We start from the raw sequence: 27,843 nt of genomic DNA on the forward strand, positions 1-27,843 counted from the left end.
CATTCGGGAAAGTGCCTGCCTGGCAGTACTAAAAACCCTGGGTTTGATCCCCAGCACTGTGTGCACTGGGTATCATGACATACACTGTAGTCCGAGCATTCAGGACGCGGAGGCAGGAAGATCACGAGTTCAAGCCCCAACTGGGTGGTATTTCTAAATAAAAATAAAACGGGATAAGAACTTTTGGCCTCAGATACAGTGACCTGGAAATGACTATTTTGTTGTAGTTGATTTAACTAGATAATTGTCTCAACCTCTAGCAGGAGTCCTGTCTGTCTGTATGTCATCAGTCATATTTCTTTTAACTGCTTGTTTTCTGCCCTGCTTAAAAGACATGTAACATAAACAGGAGAACAAACCTAAAAACATAGCAAATGGCCCTAACATTTTGGGGCTATTGACATAATCCTTGAGTTATATCCACCAAGCACCTTAGGTGACTGCAGAGGAGACTGCAGGTGTGGCCTGTCTCCTTTTGCCCTTCTTAGGTTTCTATCTATTTCTCTTTTCCTTTAAGAACAATTGGGAGACTTTTGGGCGGATCCGTTTACAACATGTTGACTCATTTAGGTGTGAGAGAACCGAAGTAAATCAAGTGAGACTCTATCAAGAGCATGGTCCAAACTATTAAAAAGAAGGGTTCGGAGTATATAAAGTTACAGCAATATGACACCTCTGGCGCATCTCTTTCCTCAACCAATGTAATTGGCTACCAGAGGCTTCACACCAGCCTGGGAAATTGTGTCTCCGAGCGCAGTTTTGAAGTCGCTTTCCCTGTTTTGACTGTGGCCTGGGCATGGATGCACTGCATACTTTAAACTGACTGACGTATTAACCTTTTTTTTTTTCAGGACTCAGTGAGAAATTTAAGATTTTTCTTTTGTGTTTAAGACAAAGCTTTCCAAAAGCGTGTTCATTTTCAGCTCTTTTGAGTTCCATTTAATGCAAAATTTAAAAAAGACTAATTTCACACAGTGTTCTGATGTTGATAGGCTTCCTTTCCCGCTGGATCCCATAGGCAGCACCTTCCACAGCCTGCTTTATGAAGACAGCAGATCATGGTGGTTTTATAGGAACGATCTCTGAATGACTGTACATGGGAACAATGGGAGACAGTTTCATAAAGGACCTTTAGGAGGCAGACACGGCTTCGGTTTAGCCCTATAAAAACTTGACAGTATACAATAGCCCCTAGAAGGTGCTACGAAAATACAAAGAACTAAAATAAATACAAAAAGCACAATACATCATAAAATAATAAAATGATAAAAACAATAAATATGTAAGTGTTTTTGTAGGACTGGGTGTTACCTTTGTCTCTATGAGACAGAGAGGGGGTGGGGAGGAAGGGCTGTGTATGGAGCCGATCTGGTCTGTAGAGCACTAAATACAGCCTCAGAACAGAGCTTTAATGGAGCGGGTGGCCGCTGCTCCTTGCTAAGTCCAGTTCCAGAGACCCTCTGTATTATCAAAGCACAACAGGTATAAATACTTATGTTGATATTTTTCTACACATTGCATTGCCTGGCTTTCCTTATAAAGGCTCATGTAGCAGAGCATGGTGGCACATATTCAAGTTTAGCACTCTGGAGGTAGAGGCTAGAGTATCAGGAGTTCAAGGCCAGCCTCTGCTACAAAGCTCTGTTTCACTTTCTGTGTGAATGTGTGTGTATTTATGTATCTATGCACATATATTCATATAGTATATAAAAATTGGAGATGTCTACAGAGTGAGTTTGAGACCAGGCTGGGTTACATATTAAGAGTGTTTCCCCTGAAGAACCCCAAAATTTGAGAATGCATCTCAAATAGTGGAGTGCTTGCCCAGAATGTATGAAGCCCCTATGTCTTCAGCATGGTACAAACTAGAGGTGGTGGCACACACCTGTAGACCTAGCACTTGAGAGGTAGAGGTCAGAAGATTAGAAGTTCAAGGCTATACAGTGATTTCCAGGCCAGATGGGAACACAGGAGACACTGTCTCAACACAAGAACAGGAACAATCAAAAGCAAAACAAATTCAAATAAACAAACAAACAAAAACCAGAATTGCAAATCTCTTCCAGTAGAAAGTCTATTTTGACAGAATAAGTCAGCCTACAAGTCTGTTGACAGGCAGGAAACACTACAGTTAATCCCCTTGTGTAAGCATGCCAGTTAAAATCTAGGACATATAAAATTAAATGTCATAAGGAAAATATAATAAGCAGGCACGTCAATTATTAGGTACTCTGTACGTGAGTGGTTCTGTACCTTCACAATGACAGTGCGCCTGGCAGCCCAGAGCTACTAGGTGTGAGAGGAAATAGTTCAGGGCTCTGTTGAATAATGGTTTGTCCTGTTAGAGAACTCTTCTTCCTCATTCATTCGAGATATTAGACTTACTTTTGCAGATTAGAAGAAGCTAATATGTACTGATGTTTCCTTGTAAGCTCAGACATTTTTGTATAAATTTGAAATGTCTTGATAGATTATGCATGATGGTAACAATCATTCAGAAAGATGTCCCCCCCTCCACCTTCTTTTTTTAAGAACAGGTGAGGATGACCTTGAGCTTCTAATCCTCCTAACCCTGCCTTCCACATATTGGGATTAAGGTAAGTACCATCAGGCCTGGTTTTATGCAGTGCTGGGTATCAAACCCAGGGCCTCATGTGTGCCAGGCAAGCCGTCTACCAGCTGAGCACATTCCAGGTGGAGTAAACCATTTATTTATAAGACAGGTAGGTTATAAAAGCCACTATTACAAAGAAAAAGTCATACAGCAGTTTTATTTTACATAGCTTTAATTCTTAAAAATAAAGAATAGGTGTACTTTACTTTTATTCTTAGAAAAGCAGTTTTCCTGTACTTATTATTTTTGAGTGTTTGCAAATTGGTGGGGAGGGGTAGTATTTGGTTCTCAAATCCATTTAGACTGAAAGTTTAAGCCAAGAATACTACCATTCACTTTTCTGTGTTTCTTTCCAGTCTTTGTATTTCCTATTGTTCTTTCTGCTCCTCAACATTCATACCCAAGCCACATATGACTGTGAGCCAACACTGGGGAGACTGAGGCAAGAGGTCTCTGTGTTAAAGGACAGCTGAACTACGACAAGCTCCAGCATGCTTGAGGTACAATATGAAAACCTAAAGGCAAAACCAAACAGGAAATAAAACACAGCCAGGTGTGACAGAGCATGCTCAGAATCCAAGAACTTCGGAGGGAGAGGCAAGATGACCAGTTCGAGGCCATCCTCAGTAACAGAGCTAGGTTTGAGCCAGCCTGGGTTACAGGAGACAAACTCAAGGACATGCGCATACAATCAGAGTCTCGCTGTTCCTTGTGTTACATCCTGCCTTTCCCACTTAACATACCGTGAACATTTTTCCATGTCATTAGCTTTGCTTTGAATATGTTCTTGACCACATAAAATTCCATCCTCCTGATGCACCTGTTTCCTTTTAAGCAAAGACACATGCTGTGGTTTCAATCACACTGGCCTCTTAAAAGTCTAAGAAAATACTTGGTGCTGATCTCCCATGAGCTCCTTGTAAATCTACATTTTTAAATTCCATTTATAAAGCATATTATGGTGTAAATACGATTCCGGGCCCTAGATACAATGGATGGTTAATAAGCATTCTAAAGAATAAGCCAGTCAGCTTCTGCTCCCTTGATCTTCTGAGTCACCCACAACACCATTAAAATGTCTACAAGTATCACACGTACTTTTCCATTTTGTGACAGCTAAAAATAGTTTTACTTCAACCTCCTGGGAGAGTAATTAGTGCAGTTTTAAGCTTAAATAAGCTCAGAAGTAGAAATGCTTACAAATTTACAAGGACACCACTTGAAAGTTTTAATTTATGAGTTATACGATCGAGTGTGGAGAGAGGCGAGAGGCGGCTACCTCCAGGGTTTTGCTTAGGTGCATCCCACCACTGGGCTGCACAGTCCTGTCCCCTAGGGTAGAGTAATTTTCTAATTGTTTCCATGTCTTCAGAGAGATTGAGGACGTTTTAAAATTCTCTGTAGACAGTATGCTTTGAATCTCTTTAGGGATAATATATGCAGCATAAATGAAGCTCTTAATCCTCAGGAGGGCACTGTGGAACTACTTTCTGTTTCTTAGGGTTGTTTGCCTGGGGGAGGTTCTTTTGTTACTCAGATTCTGTGGGGACTGCAAGGCCAGGCCTGCAGAGAAAATGATTCATAATTTCATTTACTTTAAAGACAAAATGTAATATGTACATCTACACACACACATGTAGATATGTATATGTGTGTGTATGTGTGTTTAAGTGTATGAAACTAGTGTGTCCTGGCTTACTGTTGAGTGCTCCCTGCTCAAATTGAGCAGATCAAAGAATAACTGAGCCATGTGTACCTGGAAGTGTGCATTTGGGTAAGGAGGTGTACTTTTGCATCTGTACTAAGCAAACATGAACCAGATGTTTTATAAGGTCCCATCCATACAGCTCTCAACTCCAACACCACTTAATCTAAAACTGAGTAGTCTAAAAAGCAAGAAATCTACATTCTCTTGTCAAGGTAAGGCTGGCTTTACAGAGTGGTTCTCACCAGCCCTCCCTCCACCGCCACCCTATTAAAGAGTAAGCCCTTTTCCATCTGGAAATCAAAACAAAGAGATTGCTGTTCAGATAAAATATTATAGGTTTATTTAAAACTTATTTCTCACCTTGAGTATGCAAAATACAAACTCCACAAAATGTTCATTTTTTTTTTACTTTGTAGTTTACAAATATACAAAATAGAAGTTTGCTTAAATTTATATTACATATTTATTAAGGCAAGGAACTATATAGAAAAACACATTTGTTCTGCTTAAAGGCATACTTGGGAATAAACCATTGTACAAATTATTGCACATCTGAAACCACAGTGCATAACAGACTGTCTGCATAAAAATGTTACAGAAATAAACCAGGCTTATTTACCTGACTTAGGTCATAAATGTAGATCGGAAGACAAAAATAGATTTTCCTTGTCAAAGTATGCAGCAGTTGGAGAACTTTGGCTCCCCGTTTGGTACCTTTAGAACCACGACTCACCAAGCACCATCGTTTAGGCTGTTAGAACATGTTCTGTACCTGAATTGCTTCCTCTTCCTCTGACGTAATAATGGCTTTTTAGAAGGCAAAGAGCTTACAAGGTGATCTTTACATGTATATTGCATCATCGAAACACAATTCAAGGGAACTCTTGTCTTCCCTCCCCCCAGCTCACTGATTTAATGTATACCCTGATATCCACAAACTTCCAGTCACCCCTTGGCATTTTGTAAGTCCAGGCATGTTCAAGTTGGATTTGGTATTGGAATGATAGAAGATCCAGTCTCAGACCCCATCTGTTCTGTGATTTTTTTCTTTTGCTTTGTTTGTTTGTTTGTTTGTTTGTTTTTAGTATTTTTGTTTTGTTTCGTCTCTTGGACTCTTCCTTTCTCCTGATTATCCATTCACAAGCTGACTTGCTGGGAACTTGACCATGATTGTAGCGCTTGCCAGCTGGGCTCCTCCCCTCGTGGGAAGACAGTGTGAAAGGTTAAAAAAAAATACTGAACTCTCTCCTGGCAGTGTGGGTCGTTTCCACTATGTGGGATTTAAAAGTGCCTCTTCATGTGCAAGGCAAGGTGGTCGGACCTGGAAAAGGCCCTGTCGCACTTCTGGCACTGAAAGGGCCGGTGCCCTGTGTGTTTGCGGTAGTGCCTGGTCAGTTCATCTGAGCGGGCGAATTTCCACCCACAGCCGTCCCAGTCACAGTGGTAAGGTTTCTCGCCTGTAAAGGGAAAAGGAGAACAGCGGGCTGCTGAAACCATTGCTAGAATGAAGAATTAGCTCCTTAAAACAAACAAACAAACAAACAAACAAACAAACCGAGAGGCCAGAGAGCAAATTCTGGTGTACGCCCCACCCACTCGTTTTTCAAAAAAGAAAAAATACAATAAAAAAAAAATCCAGGAATGTATGATACTGAAGGACCATACTGAATTTCAGATGAATAGGAATGACATGTGCTATGAGTTTAAACCCATGGAGAAACAGTAGTTAGTAACCAAAAAACTGCAGATTCCCTCTCAATCTCCGTCCACTCCCACAGAACACAGAACGGGGTTTTCATTCTTTTGAGTCTAACCACCGCTGGAAATGGACTGGATTAGGAGTTATGTTTGTCAAAATCCAAAGGATCCCATGCCATTATGCTGGGTCCAAAATGCCACCCGTGGCTAATTTCTTCAGCAGTGCCATTCTGGCTGATTCAAGAAACGGATCTAGAAGACTTTACCTACTTAATGACTACCTTTACATTTTTTGTTAGAGACTGGGGTTCTTGACCAGGCTGGTCTTGAATCAACGGGATTCTTTCAACTCAGTGTCTTTGGTATTGGTAACTCCAAAGTTGAGTATCACCATACCCAGCTCACAGGGGCAGTTTTAAACCAGAATCCCCAGCAATGGGAACCATTAAATTCTTGGAACATAAATCTGATCAAATTATTCTAAAGACTGGAATAGAGTTAAGGGTAGGTAGATCTAAGAGAAGGAGGAGGAGGGGACAACTATGAAAATAATCTAGAAAATTTAAAACTTTTCTTTTGAAGACACCGCATTTTTGCATTGCAAAGTATAACTTCTAGCTTACAGGGCTAGGAGGGGCAGGCACACACAGGAAACTCCCTATCTTTTAAAGGCCCAGTGTGAAACTGCACATTCAGGCAGCAGATAGCATCCATCAGGCAAAAAGGCTTCTGGGCAAAAACATAGGCGCCTGTTGGCTGCCCTCCTGTGTGATCCAGGAGATGGAGAAGAGATACACCCCAGCACCCGAGAAAGCCCTAAGGAGTCCACAGCCAGCCTATGGAGGGAGCAGACGGGCAGCAACCCTCCTCCACAGCCTCCACGGCCGGCGCTGGTTCCCTTACCTGTGTGAGTTCGCAGGTGTGCCTTGAGATGAGAACTCTTCGTATAGGTTTTGCCACAGCCTGCATAGTCACAAGTGTGGGTGGCTGTTCTTTTCCGGGGCCACGACCTTCTCCCCCTCTTTGGCTTGGGCTCCTCTGACAGGCAGGAACCCGGCGGCATGAGCTCTAAGGGTAAAGAAAGCGGGGTCAACTTCATTCTGGATAGTCTCGAGAACCCCAGAAGCTGAGCTCCCCAGCCGTATCTCGACCAATCCCTTCGCACCCCCCTCCCCCACTGACCTTGATAATGGAGAGAGGGGACTTGCGACTGCATCTGGTCTGGTAGGAAAGGAGGGTAGTTGGGCCCCGGATGGGGATGGAATCCTGGGGGAAGAGGCAGGCCAGGGTGACAGTCCCTGCTGCTGAGCAGTTCCTCGGGACTCAGTGTAGGGGTAGTCCTGGTGGGGAGCTGCCGCCCCAGGGGGAAGTCGTGTGTGTTGGGCCGGTGGCCATTGCTGAGCTGGGGTCCAGCGCTCAAGTGGGCCTCTAGGGACCGGCTGACCGTGCAGGACGGGACGGCCTCTTGCTTAATCTTGGGGCACATGCGCGGTGGGCCGCCGCTGTAGGGCGCCACTACCACGGGGTGGCTGCCGTCCGGGCTTCCTTTGCTAACACTGATGACCGAAGGGCTGCTGTAGTCGCTGCCAGGGGTGGTCAGGGACGCCTTCAGCACGAACTTGCCCATCAGCCCGCCACCTGGCGGCTGAGGCTGCTGTGGCGGAATGTATACTGGGTCCAACTCCGGCCGCAGGAGCTCAGCCACGAAGCCGCCCGAGGGGCTCACGTCATTGATGTCCGCCAGGTTGAAGGGGGCCGTGGGAGGTGGCGCAGATTCTCGGCTGTAGAGGAGCCCTCCACCGGTGTTGCCGGCAGCCACACCCGGGTCACCCCCGGCCCGGATCGGATAGCTGAAGCTGCAGGTGGAGGGCGCGCTGGCGGGGCCGCTGCTCGCTGGGGAAGACGAAGATGAAGCTGACGCCGAGGTGGTCACGGTGGCGGCCACCGATTCCTGGTGGGATAGCGAGTTGGAGAGGATAAAGTCTAGGTCCAGGAGATCGTTGAACTCCTCGGTCTCCCTCCGGGGTAGGAGGGCCGGGTTGTTACTGCTGCAAGCTGCACCAGCTCCACCACTCTCCAGGTCCGTGGCCACCGTCGCCGCCAGGTCGTAGGGGCGGCCGGGAAGTGGGGGAAGTCGCTTCATGTGAGAGAGTTCCTCACGCCAACGCTGCAAGAACAGGGAGGGGAGAGAGAAACTGTTACGTTGTAGCCCCCTGTTACCACCCCTAATTTTGATTTGGTGGGTGAAGCGCACCAACACCCTGCCAAAGGAGCTCGACAGAACAGGAAGGCAGCCTCGGGGACTCCAGGGGCCAGGTACTGCAATCTCAGGGGCCAGCTAACACCAAGGTAAGAGGTGGCGCGTTCGTTCTACTGCAAGCTAGTGCGTAGCTCCGCCAGCTCAGTTCTCTTCCCCGCCAGATCCGCGGGACGCTCCAGCCGCCCACGGAATTGGGACACTGTGGCTTTCTCCCCATGCACCATAGCCACCCGGTCGCCTACGCACTACGATCACTCCGGCCCAAAGGGTCTCGAGACTTGTCCACCTACAATATACAGTGGCCTGAGTGCGCCCACCCCACGGTCCGGACGCCCGGAGACCTGTGGGGAACCGCTGTGCGCCCCTGGCGGTACTGCAGTGCCGGGACCACACGCACTTAAGGCCGACTCAAGGGCCGAGGAACCACCTTGGGAAGGCTGTAGAGTCCCAATGGAGAGCAATCCTTGTCCTAACCAGGGGCTCTTGGTGACCCCCAGATTCCTCCCATCCACCTTACCCCATCTGCAGAAATCTACAGGGCACTAGCGCGACACTCACGTTAGTCGGGGCACCTGCTGGACGCAGTGTCTTCTCCCTTCCCGCCGGGCCGGACGCGAACGTGGAGAAGGACGGGAGCAGAGCGTCGCTGACAGCCATGTCAGACTCGCCAGGTGGCTGCCTGCGGGCCGGGCGGGGCGCACAGGGACCAGGAGTCAGGGGACACCCTGGCCACTGCTCCGAAGTTTCCCACCAGTCCTCACCCCTCTCTGTTCCCAAGCCCAGCATCTCACCTACCTCATTAATGTGGGGGCCCAGAAGGTCCTCCGGAGTCCGAAGAAGAGAGAGGGGTACCCGAACCCCAAAGTCAACGAAGATTAAAAACAATTTTAGAAACAAAACCCCAAACCAAAGCCCCCAAATTTCCCGAGATCCTTCTTCTTTGGATTCAATATAAACCGGCGATGTCTTTTAAAAAGTTCCTTTGTATACAAAAATTCTTAGAAAAGTTGTAAACTCTTATAAAAATAGACAATCAGCAAGGCAGATAAGTAGGTCCGATGGCCAGGCTGCACGCTCTTGGACTCAGCAGTGTCCCCCACCGTTGTCGCGGCCACTGTGGCTGTCGGCGGCGCGGGGGCTGTGGTCCGGGCGGTGGGCGGGCGGCGCCGCCAGGTGAGAATGGCCGCGGTGGCGCGGAACTGCGAGCTGGGCGGTGGCGCGGGGTGCGGAGTCCTGGGGACTTTGCCGGGTGCGCGCGGCCATGGGCGCGGGTCACGGGCGGGTGTCTGGGTGGGGGGCTGGAGGGGCGGGGAGGGGCACTCGGCGGCTCCGGGTGCCGCCGCCGCCCGCCACCGCCTCTGCTCCCCGCGCGCCCGGAGCCGCGCTCGCTCTCTCGGCCGGGGAACTGCCGGCGGCCGCCGCGCGCTTCTTACTTATAACTTCTCGCCCTCCCTGCTCCCCGCCTCCTCCCTGTGGCGCGCGGGGCTCCGCCGCCAGGCCCCGCCCCCTGCCTTTCTTCTCCCCGCCTTTCCGCAGCCCCCCTGCGCGTTGCCATGGCAGCTAAATAAACAAACTCCACGCACGTGGGGGCGGGGGCGAGGGAGGGGCACGGGCGGGGCGGGGCCGGGCCGTGACGCCAGCCCGGCAGCTGGCGGGCTGGAGCCGTGCTGACGCCGGCGGCGGTGGCGGCGACGGCGGCTTCGGCGCTGGGAGCCCCGGTGTGGCTCCCGTGGTCGCACTATTCGGAGTCTTCTGCGCGGCCACGGTCGGTTCCCTGGGCTCGAAAGTCCTGCCAAGGGAACCCAAGCGGAGATAGGAGGTTGGGGGGAGAGGCGGCGCGCCCCTACCCCTGCTCGCGTACGCGCTTGTCCCGTCGTCTGCGCACTCAGGAGCGCGATTATCCGCGTGACTCATCCAGCCCGCCCTCTCGCGTACGCACGCAGAGGCCGGGCCGTGTCGGCGCAGGGCCTGGCCTGGCGCGGGTGCCAGTGGGGCCTCCTGTAGGGTGTGGGTGGGGGCCTGGTGATGGGGGGGGTTACTAGGAATCTCAGAAGCTAGGAGAAGGGTTTCCGCGCCCGCTATGGAGGAAAACGGCCGGGATTGGGCACGCAGTCATCCGCCTTTGATAATGGAAGGAACGAGGAACAAGGAAGGGAGTGAAAACGGTCCAACACTGGGGGGGAGTGGGATCGCGGAGAGGAACCGAGGTGCCGAGATAGATACCTTTCACCAGGGATCGCAGAGCTCGTTACAAGCTACGCACTCGCACTGTTCAGTTTGAAGATGAGAAGTGAGTCATAAAGAAGTGAAGCGGCGAGGTAAAGGTCAAAGGACAACTCGCTCCCCTCAACTTAGGTTCTGAGCGAGCCAACCCCCTCAAAGGGACTTTGCTGAGAGGTGATCGTGTGCTGCAGTGGGACCCTAGTTCTTCAAAGTGGCACCTCAGGCCCTTGCCCACCGGGAGGGGAAAAGTTAGTCTTTATTTCAGTCTTATAACTCTCTTCCCCATTCCCCACTACCCTCTTAGTTCGTGGTCAGTAATTTTCCAGCCGGGAAAGGTTTTCGCCCTCATCTCTACCAAGTACTTAAAACAAAAACCGTGAGTGTGGTGGTGTTCAGTATAACTCGCTAAACTCGGTTTACTTTTTTTAGACTAGGTGTTTACTTTGGATTGGGGAGCAGAGTTGGGTTCCACCGCCCTCACGGTTGAACCCCCTCACTCCTGGCGGAGAGTGCTGAGGGCGGGGACTGAAGAAAGGGACTCGGGAAAAGGGTCGCTGCTCCAGCGCCACAGGCAGCGTGCGCACTGCTCCTCTCGTGGCGTCGGTGCCACGTCCTCTCTCTCGTTTCACCTGTTTGAGTCCCGGAATCCTGGGACCTATATTAGTTTTCTTCGGAAGATTTGTCATCCTGACTTTTCCACTTCTGGCCGACCACAGGAGCGTTCTTGGAATGCATCTCTTCCCAATGAAATGGGGCTGCCCAGTCAGTCTGTCAAAGGCAGGTCTAGAGCTGGACGCCTTTGAGGAGGCACTTTTCCTCCTCTCTTGGTTTTGGCAGAGGACTAGGCGGGCTCTAAGGGGGTAAGGGATGGGAAAGAGAGCACGACTTCGCCTGGAAGCGGAGCTCCTCCTTCACGTGACCTCGAGGGGTTCAACCCCCCATTCCCTTGAACTAGGCCAGTTTAACTCTGAAAATATTACTCATTGAACCAAAGGAACAACGGAAAGAATACCTGTTCCCACCCCCACCCCTCATTGTGGTGTCAAAAAAAAAAAAAACCGGCTTGGAACACTAGAAAGTGAGCACCACTTAAGGCCAAGGTCTCAAACCCTTGATGAACTTAGATGAGTCTGTGCTTGAGAGCAGTCACCCTTAGGATGTACACCTTAAGTCAGGGCTTGGAATTTACAACTTCTATAGTTGAAGTCTGTCAGGGCCCTAGAATCTTTTAGCTCGGTTTTTATTTACCTAGGACAGTAGCTCCTCCCCACTCTGACCATCTAACCAGTAACCACCACAGTGAAAAAACAACATTTCACAGATGAATTGGAAAGCCACTATTATGTCATATAATCAAGGCAAGACTCTGAAACTCAACTGAAAAAGATGAAGTTTCCCAACAGCCTCCTGGAGGATAAAAGCCAGCCGGCAACTCCCGGGTTATTCTTGCGATTGCATCATAAGAGGAAATCTGTGTATTCATCCCAGATTCTAAAAGAGCTATGAAGTCCCAGTTCACAACTCATCCCTTTCAAGGCAGGTGCCGGGTGTGACAACAGGGTTATGACCCTCCCTCGCATCAGAACAGGTAGGGCCAGAAGAGTTAAATCCCTGCCCTATATAATTTATAAACATGAGGCTGTGTAAACCTTTGATGACTAAATTGCACTCTAAAATAATAATAGAAGACACCCTTTAAAGAAGAATTAAATGCTGGTGACTTTATTTCAGCAAACTCATATTACAAGTTTTGTGGTATGGAAGTTAATTATTGATGTCCTTGGAGTGTTAAAATACCTTTTTTTTTCCAGCACAAATTGCAGTAGTGGGCAGATGATGTAATGGCAACAGCAGGGCTGGGGGATGGATGCCCAGCTGTGGGGGAGACTGAGTATCCCCAGAGCAGGACTCCACACAGGTCTGGGCCCCTACATCTGGGCCCCTGCACCTTTTCCTGGGTTTTCTGTAGATAGCTGCCCACAGGACTCAAGAAAAGGTAGTCTTGGGAGTTTTTAAAATCTGTGTAGAGTGAGTCTCACTGTTTGCCAAGTCTGGTCTGGAACTTATAGCACAATCAAGCCTTCAACTCACTATAGCTCATGAGTGCTGGGACTGTAGGTACCAATCACCAGGCCCAGAAAAAAAAATGTTTTTTGTTTTTTTTTAAATTGAATAGGGAAGATGAATCCCAGAGCTTAACCTGAGCAAGGCGAGCGAGCACTCTGTCACTGAGCTGTATCCCCGGTTTAAAAGCTGTTTAGCAAAGGGAAGGGTGGCTTTCAGGACTTAGGTTGTAAAATTCCAGCTGTAAGGACTTGAACCTCCGAAAGACCACCCTCATTTTAGTGTCACTGTTTTTGTTTCCTTTGTGATCTCGCTGTGTTTCTCAGGCTGGCCTTGAACTTCTGGGGTCAAGCGTTGCCCTCACTTTAAGCTTTTGAGTGCCCGGAATGACATGCGTGTCCCACCATGCCTATCGTGCTTGGCATTAACTTCAGCCGTTGAGTTTAAAACTGTGGGTTTTCAAAAGTTGGGCATGACGGTACATGCCTGTAACCCAGTATTCATAGGCTGAGGCAGGAGCATCTAAAATTCAAGGCCAGCCTGGGCTACGGAATGAATCCTTGCTTTGGGAGGGAGAAAAGAGTAGAAGGGAGATGGTTTTAACACTAGATTCTCAAGTTTTACCTTTGCTGGTGCTTGGCAAGTGAACTCGTCTTTGCCTGTTTCCTCTTCCATAAAATGGGGATATTAATAGTAGCCACTTCTTAGAGTAATGAGGACCTAATTAGATCCTCTAAAGAAGTGAGTCTTGACACTCAGGGCTTAATAGGTTTTAATATCGCCAGTTTTCTCCAGGCACAATAAACTGGAGGTAGATGGGGACCATCGCTTTATCCACTGGGGCGTCTCCAGCTGCTCCTGCCTGACACATGCTGTGCTCTGAGTATTGCCAAATGGATGAGTAGTGCACTTTCCCTGTGTAAACAGTTATTAACAGGGAGCTGCACTTTCTGCTCTCAACTCTAGACTCATTAGCTGCCCCCCCCCCCTTCTAAGTGAGTCTGTGCAGACTCTTCCAACCTCATCCTCTTCCCCAGATTCCTACACTGGAACCTGGCTTTCCCTCAGGCTCCTCCTTACCGTGTCCCAGGCATGCAGGTGTTCACAGAGGTTGGCAAATTTGGTTCCTAAATTGCTCCACTGTCCTTTTCCTATCCTGGCTACCTTGATTTAGCTTTTGGTCAAGGTTGTCATCTCCAGACTGGCCTTTTCTTTTTGAGGCAGGGGTGTTATATATCCCAGGTTGGCCTCCTGGGACTTTCTAGGTCGCAGAGGTAGAAAAGGGTGACCTTGAGCTTCAGACCCCTCCTGCTCACACTTGCATTATAGGAATACACCAATAGACTGTTTTATGCTTATTTTGATTCTCGAACCCAGGGCTTCATGTGTACTAAGCAAGTGCTCTACCCACTGGGCTATATCCCAAGCCCTGTCAGCAGGCAGACCTCTTTGCCTAGAGAAGCAAGACATAACTGCCTTACCCCTGGCTAGAGCAAACGCTTCCTATTCTGGCCCTAGGTAAAACTTTCCAGAGCCCTCTTTAGAGACTAGTCCAAGATTCTTAAACTCTCAACTCTCAAACCCATGAATCTGTGATGTCTTTTTTTGGGGGAGGGGGTTGGTTTTTTGGTTTTTTGGAGACAGGGTTTCTCTGTCCTTGAACTCACTTTGTAGTCCAGGCTGGCCTTGAACTTAGAAATCCACCTGCCTCTGCCTTCCAAGTGCTGGGATTAAAGGTGTGCGCCACCACGGCCTGGCTTGTGATGTCTTTTTCTATCTGGAATAGCCTCTGTGCTGGCCTGTAATCATGACCAAAGCCCCAAATTGTTCTCTTAAAAAATTCTCATCTATTTATTTATTTAATCTATCATCTGTCTGTCTTTGTATAGCTAGTGTATATCTATATCTGTATCTATATCTATCTATCTATCTATCTATCTATCTATCTATCTATCATCTATCTATCTATCTATTGGTCAGGGGATCACTTTCTAGTGTTGGTTCTTTCCTTCTACCATTTAGCCTTCAGGGACTGAGCTCAGGGTGCCTGTTTTGGTGACCAGCTCCTTGCCCTCTGAGCCATCACTGCCCTCCAGTTTTTTTGTTTGTTTTTTTTTACTTACATTTTTCTCTCTACTCCAGTGTTGACAGAATGAGACTTAATTTTTCATCCTTTTTATTCCTCTACTCATTCTTTTTCTTTCCTTTGTAAAGTTCTCTGACCGAGGCAAAAAACAAACAAACAAAACAAAACAAACTCACTTGACTCTCTCTTCTCAGAGCAGCTGGACAAAGTGGGTGAGCGGCCGGTGCCCAGCCATTGTACTAAAGCAAACATGAAAACACAAACAAAAATAACCAAAACCCAAACCAAAACCAAATGGAGAGAGAGACTCTTCTGCAGCCAAATTCATTGCCTTTCAAAACCCAGAACTTTGGGTATTGAAGTTTTTAGAGCAGAAAATGAATCACAGACATTTAAGAATCAATTCTCAGAAATTTAATTAAAATCTTTTTCGTGAACTCTTAGGTTTGATCACTTTAGTTGCATTCTTAGCGCTTGAGGTGCATGCGCACTTGCGTGTTCTCTCTCTCTCTCTCTCTCTCTCTCTCTCTCTCTCTCTCCCTTTCTCACACACAAAACAAACCAAAAAAAAAAAAACAAAACAAAACAAAACCTAAACAAAAGACCCAATACACCCTTTAAGCTATTTACAGAGAAACTCTAAAATTAATGAGAGTACCAGTTATTTTTAAAACTCTTGATGTTTTGTTGTGATGTTTTGTTCTTGATACAAGTTCTTACTCTGGAGCCAAGGCTGCCCTCAAACCCATGGCAGTCCTGCCTCAGCATGGATATAAGTGCTGGAATCACAGGCTGAACTACTATGTCCTATTAAGGATTTTTTTTCTTATTCTGGTCTTTTGAGATAGATTCTTACTATGAAGCCCTGGAACTCAGTAGGTAGACTAGGCTGGCCCCAAACTTACCACAGTCCTGCCTCTCTCTCCAGTGCTGATACCATAGTTTTCCCATACTGTGCTTATTTTTTTATTCTTAGTGTCAACATAGAAGAGAGTAACTTTTAAGAGTAAAATATTGCAATAATAATTCTCTTAAGAAATTAAGGGATATTGTAAACCATCATTAACAGCATGATTTCTTTTTAAGCATAAAAATCCCACTGGATACAATAGTCATTTGAAACATTGAAAAGTTAATGAGCTGTACAGGTGTAATGGCACAAGTCTGCAATCCCAACACTTGTGAGGTGGAGGCAGGAAGTTCAGGAGTTCAAAACTAGCCTAAGTGACAGGAGACTGATTTAAAAAAATAGACTAAGGGGGAAGAGTTGGATTCCCCTCTCTGTCTCCCCACCCCTGTGGTGTGTGTGTGTGTGTGTGTGTGTGTGTGTGTGTGTGTGCAAGCGCGCCTGCAGGCCTAAAAGGATTAAACAGAAAGTTGTAATTTTCTTCTTGCCCTGGTCCACCAAGTTCTGCTGCTTCTGGGAATAGGGAAAAGTATACTCCAAAGGAGAGCTGACCTCCTGCCCCAGATTCTGCCACTTTGGTACCAGGATGATTTGCCAGGACCACTCTTCTTTCAGAGGAAAACAGATTGCTGTTGTCCATCATGCCGGAGCTTGCTTGTTTGTTGTCTTGTATTTTCTTTTGCCTTAGGCCAAGTGTAGGATTTAGAAAAGAGTTGAAACCGAGTGCTTCACACCCTGAGAAATGCAAACAAGAACCAAGCCTTTCTGTGTTTAATTTTCTTCTCAGTTTGTGGGCCAGAGGATAGGTTATTTTTGCCAATACGACTTTCTGTCCTTTGAGTAAGGGATCTTTTTAAAATTTAACAATACATTTGATTACTGATTGTTCTTTTCCTTCACATTGTGTTCGTTGATCAATTGCTATGTCCTGCCTGATGGGAAGAGAGCTGGAAAAAGGACAAGAGCAAATGTTCAGAAAGGAAAGAAAAGCCAAGAGAACTTTCTAGCAGAGCTTTTTGCATGTCTCATAGTGTATTTGATGCATATGAGTCAATAACTCAAATCTAGATGCTTTCATATACATATATGGAAAGGCCAGAGTCATCCTTGAAGTGAAAGCCCCTGGCATTGTTGCCTGATCTTGAGCAATTCCCAACATCATGGTAGATATTCAAGGAGGGCAATCCATTCAGTGAGCTCAGTCTGCGGAGTCAGTTGCTGATGCATTTTTTTTTTCCTGGTTGCTAAATTTAACCAATAGAGTTCTCAGCGCCAAGCGTTGTGGGAAACATTGGCATACTGAATTCAGCGTTCAGATGTTTCATTCAACAGGCCCAAGACAAAACAGCACCTATGGTTTTTCCAAGTGCAGATTACCGTTATCTGAGTTCGATTCTTTGAGCCGTTTTGCTGTAACTCCTTTAAGGAGGTGGGGGTAGAGAGGCTTGCCAGAAATCACTGGACTATGGAAGATGGAAGATTGGTAGGAAGTGGAAGCATGCCAACACTGCTGGGCGAAAAGTCATGAATGATGCCACCCAAGTAATTAGCCTGAGGTCCCGATGACCTTCACGTCAATCATGTGGTAGCAGGGCATTTGACTGTGAGAAGGGCTTGAATAGATGTGCTTCATAGACTGCTGAGAATGTTAGTTGAAATGGGAGGCATGGAAGGTGCCAATTAATATTACTTTTGCCCCTCAATCAATAGAGACTCCACATAGTTAATTACTTCTTCAGTATACAGTGCTGGCCCATGGTGAATTGTCTTGGTTCAAAGATCCAGTCAGCATCACTGCATTTAGGTTACTCAGTAAGTTTGGATTTCTCTCCAACTCTGAAAAGACGGAAACTGCACCAAGTTAGAAATGAACTGGAGCCCCCCTCTCCCCATCCTTAGCATGTACTGACAGAATCAGAGGCCTGGAGAGCAGTGTATTGCTCTTTGCTTGCAGAACTGGAATGAGAAAACAGGCATCCCGACTGCTGTCCAAGCTCAGGCATTGGACAGCAGTGACGAAGGAAGCCTGTAGCAAGTGCTTCCGTGAGCCCCCTTCCCTCCTGGGTCAGTACACACCGGGCAAGCAAGCCTTCGCCAAGGGCTTTCTCAGAGTCCAAATCTGCCCAGAGACTTGTTACTCACCAGACCCACAACAACCCTGCACAGTGGATATTATCCAAGTTTGCTGAAGAAGTGAAGAAACTGGAAATGAAATGAAATCAGTCATTTCCAACCCATCCTGAGACAAATCTAGCACTGGGAGGCTCACACACCCCTCACAGCGCAGATAAGAATCCGGGGCAGGAAGAGTCTCAATGATCTAGTCTTCCTTCCACAGCTAAGGAAGAGATTTCCTGAGATCACTGAAGACATTCTGCTGACCCTTTCTCCCCTCATAGCCTAGTTCTGTCATATGAATCAGTACAAGCAACATGTCACGACTGTGTCACATTGACTCGGGACGTCGGCTCCTCAGGAGAGGGCTGCACAGCTGAACACAGCCCTTGGCTGGCTGAGCCCCTGCTCGGGTATGCCTGAGCTGTCCAGCATGGCCAGTGTGTAAATGTCAAGTAAACATCAAATTCAAGTGCAATCTAACTATTGTCCTGGGACTGTTTGCTTTAGATATAATAGTTAGCAGGAAGAGGAGGTGAGGCAGGGAGAGAATGCATGTCATTCCATAAAGCAAAACACGAACATGGTGGGCCCTCCCTCTGCCAACGTGTTGAAAAGACCAACGTCAAATAAATAAAAAAAAAAAAAAAGCCTGCACTTCATACTGCAAAACCAAGTGTGTTCTTTAGCTTGTAAAAAAAAAATTAGATGAGGGAACATTTTCCAGTCAATCACACTGCAGCAAGTCATCCTGTTGAATTTGTGACTCACAGGCGCTCTGTGTCAATAGACAGATGAGCGAGCCCAGCGTTATGACTTCACTGGGGGATGAAGCAGAAGCTGGGGGATGAGGCAGGGCCAGCTTTACATGGGCTCTGAGCTCTGACAATAAGTAGCCAAGGAAACACTGAACACTGGGTAATCGCATCCACTGTTCTTGTTTATTTCTTGCTTGTCTCCTAGGAAATAACTAATTTAAATCTGACTTTATCCTTTTCTGCCTTAAGTTCAAAGGCTGTGGTCCTTACCTGGGCTACAACTGATGGAGTATCTCTTTTTTTCCTACCCTCACAGCAATACTAGAAAGTAAAGATATTTGTATTATTTCACCTTGTTATTAATTTTATTATTATTACATCTTTTGAGACAGGGTTTCACGTAGCCTAGACTGGCCTTAAATTCAATATATAGCCTAGGGTGACTTTAAACTTCTGATCTTCCTGTCTCTACCTCCCGAGTGCTGGGACTGGATAGGTGCGTACCATTCATTATGAGGTGTGTTCATTTATGTGGTGCTGGGAATAGAACTCAGGGCTTTGTACATGCTAGGCAAGTATTCTACCAATTGAGCTACAACTCAAAGCCTTCATTTTATCTTTCTTTTCTAGTGCTAATTTCCGACCCTAGGGCCTTCTATCTGCTAGGCTAGTGGGTGCCCTAGTAGTGAATGACACCCCCAGTTATTGTGTTATTGAAGGTAAGAATATTGAGGCCTAGAGAGGCTAGGTAACTTTGAAAGCATCTACCTAATGATTTTAACCCATTTATCTCTGGCTTCAATATCTACTTTTGTGTTATATCTTTGCTTTTCTTTTTGTATTTTAATATAGAGTTTCATAAAACCCAGATTGGTCTTGAACTCTTAATTCCACTTTGAAAGTGCTAGGATCATAGGTGTGTGCCACCAAGCCTAGCTTTTTGTGTTTCTCATTTTGCTGACCTACAGTGTGCTGGTCACTGGCTTAGGTACTGGCATGTCCTGTCTTTGAGGAGCTCCAGGACCAGCTAAAAAGCTCTTGGAATTTAAGATAGTTGTGCCATGATTGCATTAGATTGCAGCAAAGTCAGTTCAGATTAAAGAAAAAAAATAGTACCAAGAGACCAGCCACTTATTTGCAGATGTCTCATGAATGCCTGTGGGGATAGAAAAACCACAAAGAGATAATAGACTGTAGACCATTGTACAGGGGGCAGAAACCACTGACTTGAAGACAAAGCTTCAGCCGGTCAGCTATTGGATGTCCTGAGCAGCAGGGAGAAGCTTAATGTTTGTTTCTGTCTCACCACAGAGCTGATGTGTGCAGGTCAGGGGCCTGGCTGCTGAGGGGGAGGGCCTAGGCTCTAGTCTGGACTTGGCTGTTATACATGTAAGCTTGGGTTAGCCTTCCTATCAGTTGGCATGATGAGTCCTCCATGTGTACTATGGGAGAGGGAAATGGAGCAAGTCTAAGGCTCAATCAAGATGGGTGTGCATGGACAGATGAGCCTTGGTCCTTGACCATTGGTCTAACTGACTCCAGCAAGGTATTCCCAAGGTAAGAAATACTTGGACTTCAAGCATGTGCCGTGCTCTAGGTTTTTTGAGGCAGACAGGTCTCAAACTCTCTATTTTAAGGATGACCTTGATCTTTGATCCTGTTTCCTCCAGCCCTGAAGTGCTGTGATTATAGACATTTAGGACCATGCCTGGTTATGGGATGCCAGGGATAGAACTTTGTGCATGTGCAGCAGACACTATATCAGCTGAGCAGACCCCCAGCCTGTCCTAACCCTTTTTGCAACTGTGCTAAAGACCAAGTCAGAAAGTATGCTTGAGATAGACATGGTGGTTTGACTTGCAGTCCCAGCACACAGACTGGGCCATTAAGACCACCGTGAGTTTGAGGCTAGCCTGCAATAGAGTGAGACTTTCTTTTAGAAACAAGATAGTAAAAGAAGGCCAAACAAAATCTTTGTGTGATCCTTTTAAAAACTCAGCTATCTGTCTAGACCAATATAGCGCAGGGTGGCTTTGCCTTCAACTTAGTATAACAGGCTCAATTCTTCTTCCTTCCTGTGGTCTCTGCATTCTCCACGCTCTGAGACTTTGTTAGCATATGTAACGGGGTTCCTTGCCATCTCCTCTCTCAGTTTTTTTCCTCTAGTTGGGGAGTTTCTTGAAAGGACATGGCCAACTCTTTCCTGGATTGTAGTTTAAAACTTTTTTATTTTGGCTATGTGTTGCTTGTCAAACCTTTACCAGGTCCTGAAAGTGAGGGCGCTCCATTTACCATTCTGAATTTCCCCCCTGATTGCTGGCAAACCTTGCCTTTCCATTATAGTCAGCCTGAAAAAACAAACAGGAGAGTTAACAGCAGTCTCCGTGCCAAGCATCCACCCCCTCAGTGAACTATACAACAGTCTAAGAGCTAAGAGACTGACGGACGGCACATGTGGTGTAAAACAAATCTACTCCTTCATTTATGAAGTTGGTTTTGGGAACACAGTCCATGTGTGTGGCCCAGAGCTAGACACAGAGAAGGAACATCAGCATAAGTGAAGATGCAATCCTAGCCCACAGGGAGCTGGAATTATCTAATCAAATAATCACAAACATGCAAACGAATGAATAAGATAACTGCTAGGACCAAAGCGTAGTGTTCAACGTCGTTCTGTTAGTGTAAAAAAAATACAAGAAAACAAAAAGCTATGTTTCAGCTTGTGGAGTTAGAAGTCTGAGTCCATGCTTTGGCCAATATGGAAGAAACCCACAGTAGTAGAAGTCTCGAACCTTATGGAAGCATAGAGACAGGGAAAGAGGAAATGCTAGGCACCACTGTCCATCAAAGGTCATGCTCCATGCTCTTAATGGCTATATATATATATATATATATATATATATATATATATATATATATATATATATATATATAGTCTTGTTCTATAGTCCAGGCGGCCTCAGCATCACTCGGTAGCTTAGGTTGCTTTCAAGTGTACTTTTTACTCCTGTCTCAATCCACGTTTGAGCCACCACATATAGATCCAAGGAACCACCAAGGCACAGTACTGTATTTCCAGCTTCGAGTTTGTGGTTGTCTAATTGGTCTGGTCCCGAAGTCTTTTGGATGTTTGTTTTGTTTCCTGTTCATCTAGCAGACTGGCTGGATGCCTACAGAAGGAACTCTGCTCTACTCTGAGAAGTCCAGAGAAGAACATGAATGGTATAAATCGTGCTGCCAAGAAGCAGAGCCTGCATCAGGGATTATACAAAAGAAGCGTCTGCAAGTCTCCCTTACCCCTCTGCAACAGCTAGATCAAGAAAACGAAGGAACACAGATTCTGGGGGAGGATGTGGGGAAAGAGGAACTCTTACTCATTGCTGGTAGGAATGTAAAATTGGTCAGCCACTATGAAAATCTACATGGAGGGGCCACAAAAAAAGCTGAAAATAGAATGATCATATGCCAAGATGTCTTCTTGGTTTATATATTAAAAATTCGTAATCAAACATGGTATTTTGAGATAGGGTCTCAATGTGTAGCCCAGATTGATCTGAACTTTCATCCCGAATCCCAGCCTGGCCTTGAACTCAAGGCCATGCATGGCACTCGCATGCACATGTTTGCATGTTCTCCCCAGGAGCTGGCACTAGCCTAGATGCCTGTCAACAAATGAGTGAATACTGGAATGTTTTGTTCCTATAGAGGAAAGTTAAAATCACGACAACAGGAAAATGGATGGAATTGGAAATTATGTTAAGTGAAATAAGCCAGTCTCGAAGACAAATATGTTTTTTTCTCAGATATCAAACCTAAATTTAAAATTCTATATGTGTGTGTGTGTGTGTATACACACACATGTGTTTGTAGGACATAAAACTAGAAATATCATGAATGCGGAAGAAAACATAGGAAGAGTAATGAAGTATGTAATTGAAAAGAAGACCGGAGGACCAACTGCAGGCAGAAAGACCCATGGGACAAGAGGAGAGTCTGTGGGGTGGAGAGTGGGATAAGGGATCATTAATTATATGTGAAGATGCCATGAGGAAACCAAGTGCTTTTATTATATATATATATTTACATATACATACCAGTAGGTAAGGGACCTTGCCACCAAGCCTGATGACCTGAATCCAATCCACTGAACCCACTGTGCAGAGGGCGGCAATCGACTCCAATAGGTTGTCCTCTGATTTCTGTGCTTAGATTTGGACACAGTGGTTCATGTCTGTAAATCTTAGTACTTAGGAGGTTAAAGGCAGAGGATTGCCATGAGTTCAAGGACAGGTTGGCCTACAGTGTGAAAGTTCAGATAAGTCTGGGCCACACATTAAGACCCTATCTCAAAATACTAAAACCAAGGTAACCCACCACCACCACCACCACACACACCCCCACACCCACATACCCACTCACACCCCTTCCCCCCCCCCCCCCCCCCCCCCCCCCCGCACACATACACACCTTATCACTGCTAGATCTGATCTCCAGCAGTAGTCCTGGACAACATACTATTTTAGGAAGACATACTGTTAGTACTTCAAATGACTCATAAAGAGAATATATTTTCTTTCCCTGTATAAATGTAGCAATGTAGCCTTTTAAAAACAGGCAGGGGAGGGGAAATAAAAAAGTAAAAAATAAAAAGGAAGAGGAAAAGACAAAATGGAGCTAGCTAGCATGGGACAGGGCTGTCATGATTGTCAAATCTGTCTCCTGGCTTCCTGGCAGCCAGGACAGAAAAGGAACAAATCCTGCCCACGGCTCTCATCTGAGGGGAACAAGCCCATGGTTATTTTGGTCCTTTAAACCCTACGCTCAGTTCTCACCTGGAAGCCCACATAAGGACATTGATAGACACAATAATTAATGTTTTTGGCAAGAGCTTTACCGCAAATGCCAATTTCTGTCTGCCATTTCTTGCACAGGCCTTTAATTAAGGTCAAGGGCTTAACACTGAAGCAGACATCGGTGAGGGCTTGGCTAACCTGGTTCAACAACTGACTGCAACACAAAGCAGGCTTGGAATAAAGGGCTAGTTAGCACTACAAGTGAGGTCGAGCCGGAGCTCAGGATCATACAGTTATCTGTGTGTTGGGGCATGAAACAGTCTCTAAACAAAGGAGGCAGCCTTGGGACTCCATGAGTAGGAGACAGCATACAGGAAGTGGGGTGAGGGGGAACCTAGACTTGGTGCACAAGCTCCAAGGGCCTTGTGAAATGGAAATGCTTGGCCCATTTAGAGAATGTCAAGCTGTCTAGAGTTGAGAGAAGGGATTCTAATAAGACTTCCATTAAAGAAGTTGGGTTTGCCACTTGGATATTTTCTGGTTCTTCCAAGACAACTTTTTTGTCGAGTTAAGCGAAAATGAATGAGAATCAGATGGAGCCCATTTCTCTTGAATACACACGGGCTTAACAATGAAGAGGGAGAAAGAACTTGACAGAATGTGTCCCAGCTTCTGCCAAACCCAAAGTATTTGAGGAATCACACAGGATGCAGCTCGGACCCAAACACATGCCTGGATTCGCAGACTCCTAATTGCAGCTGCAGCCAGTTAACACAGTGGAGCGTGCCCACGAAAATGGGGTCTGAATGGTAGGGGCCGTGTTAAAGAGAGTGACTGCTGCAGGCTGCTTAGCTGGCCTTGCCCTCCCGGAACCAGTTCATTGCCTCGCAGGGAACGAGAGAGGGCCAACCGTGCACAGTTCCTTAAACAAGCTATTCAATCCAGCTCTCTCCTAGAGAACAATTAAAATACATTATTTAACGTCATTGTGTCCTGTGTGGAAAGAATTCAGCTTCTCTTGTTTCCTACATTCAGGGGTATACAAAGGAGAAGAAATATGCTTTGCCTCAGGGTCTGTTCTCTCAAATGGGTACCCAATGGGAGATGGGCAGGGAAAGAGAGCCAGACAGCTGTACTGTATGTTTGGATTCTCAACTCTTGGCCAGAAGATCATGGGTGTTTGAAAACTAGAAGGAACCTGAGACCTGGAGAAGTTACCTGATTTGTCACTGGATCACAACTGGTCAGTTGTAGAGTAGGAACTCAATTTTTTTTTTTTTAAAAAGGAAGTGTCTCATGTAGCTCAGGCGGGCTGCAAACTTGCTGCGTTATGAGTCTGCCTCTATCTCCTGAGTGCTAGGATCTCAGGCATTCAGCCCCTTGCTTGGTTTATGTGATTTGAGGACAAAACCCAGGGCTTTGTGCATGCTAGGCAGGTGCTCTGCCAACTGAGCTGTACCCCCAGCCCCGTGATTCTTCTTCATAGGAAGCACATCAAAAATAAAAGTGAAAATCAGCTTTTAAAGAAATGGTCTCATGATGCTCAGGCTGGTGTCCAGCGTGCTATGACCTCTTCATTGTCTTGGCCTCCACATCTCGAGTGCTGGGATTGTAGATATACAGCATACATACGTGTGTGTGTGTGTGTGTGCGTGTGTGCATGCACATGTATGTTTTTAATATAGCCAAGATGACATACTCATTGAACCATGAGTTTCAGAATTGTATTCATTTCTGTATGTCTGCTCTTCCTCAATGACCAGGAGACTCTGCCTCATGAGGAGAGTCTTGAGCAGCTCTGGAGCTAGGAGGCCTCAGTAAAGACCATATTGACAGAATGAGGATACACAGACCTGTAACCCAAAGCAAACCCTGGAAAAAAATGGGAGACTGTGGGCAGAGAAAATGCCTACCAGTCACCCCTGCCCAAGGCACCCAGACCTTGTCCGCTCAGCATGACCAATGTCTCCCTCTCATATCTCTTTGTTTCTGTTCCTTCCCCCGTGCCTTTTATCTTTGTCTTTTTGAGTGTTTGGAGCAGGCACTCATTCTTTAGCCCAGGCTGATCTAGAACTCATGAAGTCTTCTGACTCCACAGTTGGGATTATCATACCTGATCTTGACAGCAATGTCAGTCCTCCAGGCTGATGAACCTGACTCCAAGTCTTTCTTTTCTGAGAAGCTCTCATGTAGCCTGAGCATTATGGTTTCCCCTCAGTCTACTACTAGTTCCTCTCATCTTTCCTCCTATCGGGATCCACCCCCTTTCTATCTATCTCTTTTTAAAAGACAGACTTCTGAGGGATAATATCAAAGTAGGATAAAACAAAACCAGAAGGAAATGGGCTCAAAAAGCAGATATAGACAAAGAGACCCACTTGTTCATACTCTTAGGAATCCTATAAAAACATAAAACTGGAAGCTATAATATATATGCAAAAAACGTGTAGGGTAAAAAGGGAGAAGAAGCTGGGCAGAGCTGGTGCACACCTTTAATCCCAGCACCTGGGAGGCAGAGGCAGGTGGATTTCTGAGTTCGAGATCAGCCTGCTCTACAGAGTGAGTTCCAGGACAGCCAGGGCTACACAGAGAAACCCTGTCTGGAAAGCCAAAACCAAACCAAATCAAACCAAACAAAAAAATAAGGAGAAGGAGGAGGAGGACAAAGAGAAGGAAGAGGCGGAGGAGGAGGAGGAAGAGGGAGAGGAGGAAGAGGAGGAGGAGGAGGGGGAGAAGGAGGAGGAGAAGGAGGAGGAGGAGGAGGAGGAGAAGAAGAGGAAGAAGAAGAAAAGAAGAAGAAAAGAAACAACTAAAAATTAAGATAAAATTAAGAAAAAGAAAAAAAATCCCTGACAAGCCATTATGAGACAAGTGTTGCGGTAAATCTTCAACCCAAATAAGTCCATGCAACGAAAACACAGCTCTATTCATATGAATAAAAGCTGCACGCCTAGGTTGGGCAGCTCTACTGCTACACTATATTCCCCAGTTGTGAGAGCACTTATAACTTGTGGTTTCTCCAGGCCACGTGCTTCTGCTCCATTTCCCTTCCACATCCTCCTCCATCTTCCTCTCTCTGTCTCCACTCCTTGTTCTTCCTGCACCTTTTCAGCTCCATCTTCCCTTCAGGGCCCAATCACCAGCTCTAGCCTTTATTTTACAAGTTAAAGTGGGGAGAAGGCTCACTTAAGTCACCTGAGTACTTGATTCACTCCTAGTCCCAGGCAGCCTCTCTTGGGGAAGCGGAATTAACATCAAAATACAAACAGCACAGGGCAATCCACTGCAGACAAGGACTCTCCAGGGATGCCCTTGAGTGTCTTTTCTGTTGCCCTCTACTGCTGGGAATGCTGCTTAGGGGCAGTTTCCTTATTTAAGACTCGTTGAAGAAAAGAAAATTTTTATCTGCAAGTAAAAATTACCTGCCTATTGGAGACAGCTTCCAGGGTAGGGGTGTGGACAAGTGCCTACTCTTTTCAGCTCTATGTTCTGGTGCGGACCAGTGCAGCCGTGTGCATGCTGCAGTCTCTGAGTTTGTCGGTACATCAGTCCTGTAGGCCTTGTTTCCCCGGTGTCCTCCATCCCCTCTGGCTCTTCCGGTCTTTCTGCCCCCTCAAGCGTTCTCTGAGCCCTGAAGGAAGGCATTTAATAGAAACGTGCTGTTTAGGGCCGAGGGTCCTGAGCTCTGTCTGAGCTCTCTCACTCTCTGCACAAGGTCTGGGTGTGGGTCTCTGTATCTGTTCCCATCCGCGTCAGGAGGAAGATTCTCTGGTGATGGCTGAGCAAGACACTGACCTATGAATGTAGCAGAATGTCATTTAGGAGTCATCTGTTGCTCTTCTCCTTTAGTAGAGCAGTACTTGGTTTTCCGCTAGGTCCATGGACAACCCAATCTTAGGTTCTTGGTCACAGAAGCATTTGGATATTATTTCATGGAGTGGAGCTTAAGTCAAATCAGATATTAATTGATTACTCCTAGAAACTTTGTGCCACCATTGCCCTCGCATATCTTGCAGGCAGGACACTATTACAGATCAAAGGGCTTGTAGTTGGGTAGTGTGCAAGGGTACCTTCCAGTACCAAGAACACCAGGCCGTAGGGGTAATTATTCTATGTAGGCACCGGTTTGACTTGTCCGTGTTCAGTGAGTTGTGCAGGTGTTGTGTGCAGCAACAGGGCCTTAGCATCAGTTTGTGGAGAGCATCCTATAGCTTTGGCAACAGGTTGGGTTGTCTGGGGTTCCCATGGGATTCCTGTGGCCAACAAGTCAATTAGATGTGACTCATTCCCAGTATTGGAAGCTTTATTTGGTGATGAGAAATGTCCAGCTTGGGCTCTGTCTCCCTTGTGATTTGGCACTTTTATTTAGATTGCCTTCGTGCATGCATATATTTTAGGAAGGTCATACACTGCTACTCAAATAGCTCTTAGTTTTATCTGCATCTCTCCATATTCCCTCATCACCTTCTCTTCCCTCCTAATCTGCTCATTTCAGCCTCCACTACTCCTTCCGTTTGTAACTATTGTTCTTCCCCAACAGAGATCTGTCCCTCCCTGGTCTCCTAATTAACCTGTGTGGTTATATAGACCGCAGCTGGCTTATCATTGACTTAACAG

General features: G+C 46.3%; 1 protein-coding gene across 2 annotated transcripts; it reads right to left on the reverse strand.

Moving 5' to 3' along the window:
- Positions 1–4,659: 4,659 nt before the first annotated feature.
- On the reverse strand, positions 4,660–9,780 carry Klf4 (KLF transcription factor 4). Of its 2 annotated transcripts, XM_052176516.1 has the most exons (5): positions 9,076–9,764; positions 8,839–8,959; positions 7,203–8,187; positions 6,924–7,088; positions 4,661–5,779 (listed from the first exon to the last, which is right to left on the reverse strand). In XM_052176516.1, the coding sequence occupies exons 1-5, from the start codon at positions 9,078–9,080 to the stop codon at positions 5,604–5,606; spliced, it is 1,452 nt and encodes a 483-aa protein (XP_052032476.1). In that variant the 5' UTR covers positions 9,081–9,764; the 3' UTR covers positions 4,661–5,603. The 2 variants fall into 2 exon arrangements, with proteins under 2 accessions (XP_052032475.1, XP_052032476.1); XM_052176515.1 differs by having other exon boundaries at positions 4,660–5,779; positions 6,924–8,187; positions 9,076–9,780.
- Between the last annotated feature and the right edge of the window lie 18,063 nt (positions 9,781–27,843).

The sequence above is a fragment of the Apodemus sylvaticus genome, chromosome 3, assembly GCF_947179515.1.
Source record: "Apodemus sylvaticus chromosome 3, mApoSyl1.1, whole genome shotgun sequence".
Classification (NCBI taxonomy): Eukaryota; Metazoa; Chordata; class Mammalia; order Rodentia; family Muridae; genus Apodemus; species Apodemus sylvaticus.